Below are 10,000 nucleotides of genomic sequence, written 5' to 3'. Positions count from 1 at the left end.
CAGGGTTTCGAGGAGCCTGGCTGTGGGTGGAACCCTCCCTGCTCCTGCCTGCATCCCTTGCCAAGGATGCTGCATGTCACTCTCATGCAGGGAGGAACTGGCCTCCCTGTTTCCATCCCTTCCTACTTGCTCCTTCCTCAGGCCCAGAAAACTTGTTTTTTTGTGGAAACCTGAGCAGTGCTGCAAAACCCAATGAAAATTTGGCTGTGGGAGAAAATGGTGAATTCCTGGAGTTCCTAACTCAAAAATCTATGATTGGCAAGGCAATGCCAGCTCTACCTTTGTTTTATTAGTGCTGTTACTTGGGTTTCTTTTTGAAGTTTGCGTCATGACATCAGCTTTTTGGCCTGGTTCTTCTTTGAAAGAGGGGCTTTTAAAAGGAGATATAATGAAAGACCAGCATTATTGATCCTTGGTCTAGAAAATATTTTGCTTATTTTACTGGTTATTTCAGAGAGTTTGAATTTGTGGGAAAAAGAATTACTTTCAGGAATATCAGTAAGTCTTTTAACAATGCTGTGGATAAGGAAGGGCTGGTAAAGATGGCAAATGGGCTGCTGAGGTTCCCACAAAGCAAAAGATCTTCTAGGTTTTTGACATTTTCACAACTAAGCCAGTCCCAGGACCAGTTATCAGGCCTGTTCATACACAATGTGGACTTGATTTGCAGAATTTTATTTTTCAAATGAACAACATCAAGGGAGCTTCTTGTTTCCCAAGAAATGCTGTTTCACTTCCTAGAGACTTTCAGGGACCTTTGCCTGTTTTAGTTTTTCTGAATCCCATTCAACTAGTCATAATGATAAAAGATTAGAGAGGAAGTACTTTGATGTACATCCACAGCTACTGCTGTTATTTATTCTTATTAAAATTATTATGACAACAGTAGCAACAATGCTGATGCTAACAGTGCTAACATCTACTTACAACCAGTTAATGATGGCCCAGGTTAATAACACACCTTGTGCAATGTGAAGAATCAGTAGGAAAAATGAGTGCAAGAAGAAAAAGTATGTTTGGACAGTTACAGTTTCGTGTCTAAACTGATGCTACCAACTACCAGGAAAAGGTGAGTCATGACACAGCAGCTGTTTGTTACCAAGGGAGAAGTTGGCTGCTGGAGGCGTGGAGTGGACCCACTTACCTCCCAGCCCTATGATACTTCCTGTGTCCCAACGGTTTCACTTCTCTGGTTTTCAGCTGAAAGGAATTTCAACAGTATGGATTTCCAAAAGAGAGAGAGAAAAAAGACATTTGACAAGCCAGATGGAGAAGAACTGAATCAAGTGGTAACAATTAACTCTTTTTTTCTTCCCCTCTTTAAACACTGTAACAACTCCAAATTTATCAGTCCAAAATCAAGCAGTCAGTTGACATTAAAGCTGAAAAAAGAAGTTCCTGGGTTTGGCTCATGCTGATCTTTCAGTAATTCTTTCGTGGTGAGCAGAAGAGGTGGGGCTTACTGCAGGCTGCAGGTGTTCAAGATACTTTTGTGTTCTCTGCAGTTTGATAGCCAAAGGTATGTACATGCCCTGGAGGTGAAGGTAACCTGATAAGGACACCTTGGCTTTGCTGACATGTTTGGGTTTTTGAGGGAAAGTGAAGGAGAACAGAGGAGCTAAGTCACCAATGCTGGTGATGGTGCTGGCTTGCGGAGAGATGCTGCTGAGGACAAGGGCTGGACTGTCTGGGCAGTGAGGGCCAAATCCTGGTGTGCTGGGAGATTTCACTGGCATAGGAATTTCTCCAAGGGAGTAAACCTGCAGCTGTGAATGAAATTCTTGAGAACACCATTGGCATGTACGCAGGCACTGCTTACATTGCTGTTTTATTTGGTAAAACACTGGAAAAACTGGGGTGTCTCTAATTCTGCATGTTTGCATGCAGCCCATACGATGCCCTGTGGTAAAATACAACTTATATTAATATCTTGCTCCTTTATCTGGTGCTCCTTCCCAAGCAATGTCCTGTGGGCTGCCTGTTTCAGACAGGGGCACCGAGAGGATGCTGCACATGGTGTTTCAGTGTTGCTCTTTGATAAATCTCTAGTGTGTCCGGCAAGCAGCTTTCCTGGATCCAGCCCTGACTTTTGAGAAACGAAGGAAGCTCTTCCAAATCACATTGGCACACACATACAGATTATTCCATTACTCACTTGGCAATGCCTGAACTTGCAAGCCTCGCTCCAGAAATGTTTTCCCCGCCTGCCTCCCGCCCCCCCCTCCCGCCCCCGCCGGCTCCTGTCCCAGCAGTGGCATCTAGCTGACAGCTTCTCCTCCCAGCTGGTCTTCTCCCCAGCATCTTGTCTGGCTTTGCTGCTGGTGGCTGTGGACATGGCTGCAGGTCTTGCTTGAAGCCAGCAATATTATGCCTGGAGATGTTGGCTTGCTTCAGCTTGGACTTTTGAGTGCGTTGGGTGTATCTGTAAGTGCAGTACAGAACCAGTTTGTTTTTTTTTTAGTATAGGAAAAGCCCCTTAATGCTGAAAGCAGACATCTCTTCCTATTTTACTGACTAATTGTGCCAACTGCCCTTAAAGGCACTCAAATGCCAATATCCATCCCACTCATTTGTTAACATTTTTCGGATCAGAAGCTAAATCTGTCAGTTGTGTGTCACTGGTTAAATAATTTCTTCTGGGGACATGGCAGGCAAGAGCTGTTCTGCTTTTTTTTTTTTTTAATGGCAGCAGCCAGTAACTTGAGAAACACTAAACATTTGTGCTGTAGCAAAATGCCATGCCCTGTTACTAGTCCTTTGCTGGCCAGGTTGTAGAAAAAGGAATAAATACATAATGGTGGGTGAGACTTCACAAGGTGAAACCCATCATGTTTCATATTGGACTCACATTTGTATTTGGTACATGGTATCCCATGTAATCCTCCCAAAGGGATAATTTCCCAAATATGAAGAAAATGAGCAGTAAAATTGAGTGGGACAAAAAACATACAGGCAAAAATGTGAATGATAATTGGAAGCTATTTGTAAAGAGTTGATGAGCTGTCCAGGAAGGAGAGGGCAACTTTGGCCCAAATCCAAAACCCACTTCACCTACTTCAGTGGTGAGATGAGAACAGCAATTAGATATTAAAAAAATCAATATGTGACAATTAAAAAGATGGAAAAGAGATAGCAATCAATTGCAGTGAGAAACCATGATGAGTAGAGATCTGATCAGGGGAGCTGAAGATGCCAAGGAAAACTTGTGCCTGACACAGATGAGAAGAGGAAAGCTTCTTGAGGTCCCAGAGAAAAGAGAAACTCTGGAAGTGGTGGATGGAAGAAGGAGTAAAGTAGACGATTTTTAATTAATATTCCTGCTGTAGACCTGGAAAGCAGCAGCGGTATGTTTCTGTATCATAGGTGAGTGATGATGTTTTTTACTAGCTCATTAGAAGCCAAAGAGGATTTTATGCAAGGTCCAAGGGAGAGAAATATTTAAAAATGAAAAGGCCCTAACAACTTGCACCCAAGAATCCCTAAAGAGGTGGCACGTGATGCTGGTTTTGAATAGATCTCTGGATTGGGAAAATGCCATCAAGAGCTGGTTGCGCTAACCATGGGAGAGTTGGCAACACTTTGCTTATCTCTTCTAGGCAAAATAATTGGAGAGCCAATATAAGATTCAATTGATGAAGAATTAAAGGACAGAAATATAATTCATGCCACTCAACTTAGATTTATGGAATATAGATCTTGTCAAATAAACCTGATTCCATTCTTCCAGATGACAACTTTGGTTGATAAATGTAGATGAAATAGACTCTGCAAGGCGCTGGACGCAGCGCTGCGTGACATTGTGTGTTGGAAGACTGAGCACTGGGCAGCATCGCTAGCATGGGCGATTAAAATCTGACCAACAAATTTGGGAATGCAGGGACTTAGCTGGAGAAGCATTGGTGGATGGGAGAGGTCAGGAGGGGCTGGTGGGAGTCACAGTGGTGGTTAGCAGTTTGTTGGTTATTTAAAAATTAAAATGCAGTTGTGACTGATTAGCATTGTGGTTAAAGCAAAGATGGATGGATGGATGAAAAGCAACACAGATGGGTTTATGGGGTGGTTTTGGAAAGTTGGCCAAGCAGGGCGTGTTGAAAGCATGGTTGGGTAAAACCTGCTAGAAGAGGGGAATTGGGGCTGTGTGTACAGATCTAGGATGAGGTCCCCCAGAAGGCAGCAGCTCTGTGGGAGTTCTAGCGGAAAATTAACTCCGTCCCAGCACAATGCTGGGCTGAGAAGGGCTAGGCTGGTCCTTGAGTAGTGGAGGAGGATGGAGGGGTGGGTTCAAGATGGAAAAATAACTATTTTGGAGTGTGCCTTGATTTCAGGGTGCTCTTCTTGTCTTGTGATTTGGTTTGAATGAGTTTCATTGGGATTTCTTGCTTTACGCTAAAGACGATTGGCAGGGCTGGAAGAGGTTGAACTTTACCCAAGAACACCATGTTGGTCATGGCATAGGACAACTGAGAGTGAGAACTGCTGGTCCCTTTCACCCTTAAATTTCTAAATGCAAAGCAGCCAAAGACATGGGGTCCAGCCCCACTGGTGGTGGCTGAGGGGGGCTGATTCAGCAGTGGTTCTCTTTGAACCTCCATTTGAAGGATTCCTGCCAGCCTCTTGGAATCTGGCTGAAAGCTCTGATGGCATCACAATGCTGCTTTGGATAACATGTCCCATCACATTGCCCGGGTGCATGATGACACATGAAGAGCCCTGTGGGACCTTCTCTAGCGCTGTCCTGGGCCAGCACCACTTCCTGCATCTCCTTGCTGTCCTTTCCTTGCTTGCCCATGGTCCTGCCTGGATGCTTTAGCTAGGAAGCCCATGTGGACATAGAGGCTGACCACAGCTAGGAGCCATCAGTTGATCCACAGCCTTTGGGGTCCTACAATCCCATCCAGCTTTTGGAAGAACCCAAATGCTGTACCAAAAGCATGGTGGTGGGATGGAAAGAAGGAGAATCCCTTCCGAAACCAGGGGTTGCCAGTGATGGGCTAAGGACCTGTCTTGCTGCTGGCGGGCAACATGTGCATTAGCGCCATAATTCTTGCAGTTTGGCAAGGCTGCATCAGACTGGAACGTATCTCTAGGTGGTGATGTGGTCAGTCAATAGCCTTCATAATTAATCAAGCACTAATAGACAAATTAGAAATTGTATCTCTTCAAAGCGGGAGGTGGAAGCAAATGGCTGGTGGATTTTAACTGTTTCACTGCTTTATTTTATTGCCTGTTTTTGCGCTGCTCCCTAGAAAATGTTTAGGGAAGTTTTGTTCATAAACATTATTTTAAATGTAAATTATTATTTTGATTATCAAATGTGGATGGTGAACTGAAAACTTGTTTTTCAGGCAAGCAAATGAAGAATAATAGTACGTTTTACACACCACTAAATCAATGTAGCCCTAATTTTGCCATGCAGGAAATCAATTCCAGTCTTTATAACAGTCGAAGATGTTATGAAGAAAGTAATTTTGCAAATTATGGCAAGTAACACATTTATTGATGACTGTACTTTAGGAATTTAGAATTTGTGAGTGCTGTAATATAATAAGGCCGTACTGACAGGAGCTGAGTGAAATACAGATTATACGGTGAAACTGTAATGCATCATTTGCTATTAGTGGACTGGTAATAATTACCAGTTTCAAAGCAGCTTTTTCCATGTAATCTTTAGTCTCAGTCGTAACAGCCCTTCTCATTGACATTATGATTACACGAGCTGCCCTTCTGATCTAGAATATCTAGTTGATGGGAATACTAAAATGTGGTAGTGAACGCTCGATGTTGTATCCTCATTATAAGATAAAATGCTATTTTCTCTGACCTGATCTATAAGGTAGAGAGGGGAAGGAGCATTACGTTGTTAGCTCCTACTGTGGTGTTAAAAACTTCCTCTGCATTACGGTAAAACAAGATGAAATTTCCCCATTTAAGATTTTTTTTTCCTAAGCTCACAAATGAGCATAGGAATGTGAAAGCCCAATTGAATTTCCCTCTAATTTTGGCAGATTTAAGTAGTCCTCTACAATCGTATGCCTGGCATATACTGAACATCGCAGAGCATTTTGTTCTGATGCCGGGTTCAGGATGAAACATTAAATATTATTCCAAGGGCTTTGAAAGTTATTAAAGTGTTAAAAGCCTGCTGTAGATGATAGAGTTTATTTTTATTTGCCGAATTCAGCTTGTTGGGCCAACTTAGAATAACCACAGAGCCCAGGGAATGACCAGATGAAGCTTTTCTTCCTCTCCTTGTAAGTGAGATGGGAAACAAGATGGGCAAAGAAAAAGTAATTTTTTCTTGCCAAATTTGCCTCATTTATGTTTTTGCTTTTTTCTTTTCCTTTTTTTCATCTTAGGCAAATAGGGAAAACCTCAAAGTATCATGTAAAGAGGTTTATCCAGGAGTGGTGCTTGTGGAGCAGATGCATCATAACATAGACGTTGGGTCAGGGCAGGGGTACCCAGGGCAGGCAGATACCACCCCAAGCACTGCTGCCTTTGGAGAGCTCCTCAAGAGTGTGTTTTTCTCTTTTTGCATTTCACTAAACAGCAGCTCTCTTAGAACTGCTGGGCAGGGCTGGAAATGAATTTTTATTCTCTTCTTAGCTCTGTTTTCAATTTGCCAGCATTTAGTAAAACACAGCCATAGTGGGGTGGGAAGTGAATTATTCTCAAAATTACGGTAATTGATAAAAGCTCACTTACCTTCGCTGTATCTCACGCCACACTTTCCTCATGGGCGTCCCTGAAAAAGTTATTCATCCCCCTTGTTTTGCCATATAATAGAAAGGGCTGCTTTCTGCTGTCATTATTAGCTGGCTTTTTGTTTAGTTATTTATTAGTTGGTTGCTCTTTTATAATGTCCATGTTATCTTCAAAAATAAATTATCATGAAATAGAGTTAGCGTGCTACTTGCCAAAGTGGCATTTACCATCCCCAGCTTCTTTTCAGCATGAGAGAAATAATGCGGCTCTGGCAGGGCGCTTGGCCAGGCCTCCTGGCCACCCTCCAGCTCTTTCCCTGGCGGAGCTGCTGCTCTCTCTGCCTTCCCCTCTCCCTGTCCCACACTCTATTCGATTTGATTTTGTTTTTTCAAGTTCTTTGTTTTGTCCCAGAGTAAAATTTTTGCTAAAGGCCGGGGGATGCTGCCTAATTTTCTACATGTTGTTAATCTCTCAATATTAGGAGGTGTCTAAGACTGTGGTGTTGCCCAGGTCACTAGTGGTCATAAGGCTTTGTGTTTCTGCTTTGAACCGATGCGTTTTTTTCTGGAATTAAGGGGATTTATTTAATTTATTTATTTGTTTATTTACTTATTTATTTTGTCCCAATTTAAATATTAGCAGCCTCTTCCAGCATAAAGTCTGCTGAGTTGTAGTTGGCATCGATTGACTTTTAATAGCTTTTTTTGGCCATGGTTATTTGCCAGGGTTTGGTTTTGAACCCAAGGCTGGGTAAGGGCGGGAGGAGGTGGGCATGTTTGGGCGGGTTTGGACATCCTCGTCGTACCCCTCGCATCCTCCCACCCCCTTTCCCCCTGCTTGCGCCTGAGCTGAGACGTCCTTTCCCCAGCTCCCAGCTGAGCATCCCAGAGGAGAGGAGCTTAGGCAGGGAGGCAAGCTCTTGCCCCCGCCAGTGGGTGGCTGGAGATTGACGCTACTTGTTATGTTATTTTGCAGGTAAAGACGAGCCCAGCAGCTACACGTGTACGACTTGTAAACAGCCTTTCAACAGCGCCTGGTTCCTCTTGCAGCACGCACAGAACACGCACGGCTTACGGATCTACCTAGAAAGCGAGCATGGCAGCCCCCTGACACCACGGGTTGGTATCCCAACAGGACTAGGTGCAGAATGCCCTTCCCAGCCACCTCTCCACGGGATTCACATTGCAGACAATAACCCTTTTAACCTGCTCAGAATACCCGGCTCGGTCTCGAGGGAGGCATCAGGGCTGGGAGAAGGGCGTTTCCCACCCACACCACCCCTCTTTAGCCCTCCCCCGAGGCACCATTTGGATCCGCATCGCATTGAGCGCCTGGGTGCGGAAGAAATGGCTCTGGCCACTCATCACCCTAGTGCCTTTGACAGGGTGCTGCGACTGAACCCCATGGCGATGGAGCCTCCCGCTATGGATTTCTCCCGGAGGCTGCGGGAGCTGGCCGGCAACACCTCCAGCCCGCCTTTGTCCCCGAGCCGGCCCAGCCCTATGCAAAGGTTGCTGCAGCCCTTCCAGCCCGGCAGCAAGCCCCCATTCCTAGCCACGCCTCCCCTTCCTCCTCTGCAGTCTGCTCCTCCTCCCTCCCAGCCACCCATGAAGTCCAAGTCCTGTGAGTTTTGCGGGAAGACCTTCAAGTTTCAGAGCAACCTGGTGGTCCACCGCCGGAGCCACACTGGGGAGAAGCCCTACAAGTGCAACCTCTGCGACCACGCCTGCACGCAGGCCAGCAAGCTGAAGCGCCACATGAAGACCCACATGCACAAGTCCTCCCCCATGACGGTGAAGTCAGATGATGGGCTCTCCACTGCCAGTTCCCCCGAGCCAGGCACCAGCGACCTAGTGGGCAGTGCCAGCAGCGCCCTCAAGTCTGTGGTGGCCAAGTTCAAGAGTGAGAATGACCCCAACATGATCCCTGAGAATGGGGATGAGGAAGAAGAGGAAGAGGAGGAGGAGGAGGAGGAGGAAGAGGAAGAAGAGGAGGAGGACTTGAATGAGAGTGACAGGCCAGACTATGGCTTTGGGATGAGCCTGGAGGCGGCCCGCCATCACGAGAACAATTCACGGGCTGGCGAGGAGGGCCGGTCAATGCCAGACGTCATGCAGGGCATGGTCCTGAGCTCCATGCAGCACTTCAGCGAGGCCTTCCACCAGGTCCTAGGGGAGAAACACAAACGGGGCCACCTCCCCGAGCCCGAGGTGCACAGGGACACTTGCGACGAAGACTCAGTGGCCGGCGAGTCTGACCGCATTGACGAGGGGGCAGTCAATGGCCGGGGCTGCTCCCCAGGGGAGTCTGCCTCAGGAGGCCTGTCCAAAAAGCTGCTGCTGGGTAGCCCCAGCTCCCTGAGCCCCTTCTCCAAACGCATCAAGCTGGAGAAAGAGTTCGACCTGCCGGCTGCCGCCATGCCCAACACTGAGAACGTTTACTCCCAGTGGCTGGCGGGCTACGCCGCCTCCCGGCAGCTGAAGGACCCCTTCCTCAGCTTCGGTGACTCCCGACAATCGCCCTTCGCCTCCTCCTCCGAGCACTCCTCAGAGAATGGCAGCCTGCGCTTCTCCACGCCGCCGGGCGAGCTGGACGGAGGAATCTCAGGCCGCAGCGGCACGGGAAGCGGAGGGAGCACCCCCCATATTAGTGGCCCGGGCCCTGGCAGGCCCAGCTCAAAAGAGGGCAGACGCAGCGACACTTGTGAGTACTGTGGGAAGGTCTTCAAGAACTGTAGTAATCTCACCGTCCACAGACGGAGCCACACGGGCGAGAGGCCGTATAAGTGTGAGCTTTGCAACTACGCCTGCGCCCAGAGTAGCAAGCTCACCCGGCACATGAAAACACACGGGCAGGTGGGAAAGGACGTTTACAAATGCGAGATTTGTAAGATGCCTTTTAGCGTGTACAGTACCCTGGAGAAACACATGAAAAAATGGCACAGTGATCGAGTCTTGAATAACGAGATAAAAACTGAATAGAGGTATATTCGTACCCCCCTCCCCGCTCCCCATCCACCCCATCCCCACCCTGTCCCTGCATCCCGTAGAGATTTTCTAGTCCCTTGTGATGGAAATCATGGAAGCTAAGGATATTCGGAAGTGCTTGTCACCAGCACACCCTGTTTATTTTCTTTTTGTTCTCACCGTTTGAATGCATGATCTGTATCGGGGCAATACTATTGCATTTTACGCAAACTTTGAGCCTTTCTCTTGTGCAATAATTTACATGTTGTGTATGTTGGGTTTTTTTTTGTTTTGTTTTGTTTCTTTTTTTTTTTTGGTGTTCTTTTTTT

The 10,000-nt window shown here is 46.5% G+C and overlaps 1 protein-coding gene across 4 annotated transcripts in view; it reads left to right on the top strand.

The window, feature by feature from the left end:
• BCL11A (BCL11 transcription factor A) overlaps positions 1-10,000 on the top strand; it is a 74,092-nt gene that overhangs the window by 56,450 nt on the left and 7,642 nt on the right. Inside the window, exons 3-4 of one of the 4 annotated variants that reach the window (XM_051615315.1) lie at positions 7,681-9,678; positions 9,788-10,000. The exon at positions 9,788-10,000 is cut by the window's right edge and continues 56 nt beyond it. In XM_051615315.1, coding sequence (XP_051471275.1) covers positions 7,681-9,678; positions 9,788-9,858 — 2,069 coding nt within the window. In that variant the 3' untranslated portion in view covers positions 9,859-10,000. Of the gene's footprint in view, positions 1-7,680 lie in introns of all 4 variants that reach the window. The other 3 variants (XM_051615314.1, XM_051615316.1, XM_051615313.1) reach the window with 3 other exon arrangements.

This window comes from Apus apus, chromosome 3 (genome assembly GCF_020740795.1).
Source record: "Apus apus isolate bApuApu2 chromosome 3, bApuApu2.pri.cur, whole genome shotgun sequence".
In the NCBI taxonomy this organism is placed as follows: domain Eukaryota; kingdom Metazoa; phylum Chordata; class Aves; order Apodiformes; family Apodidae; genus Apus; species Apus apus.
Note: the sequence above shows the minus strand (reverse complement) of the source record. Positions and strands in the feature narration are given on the sequence as shown.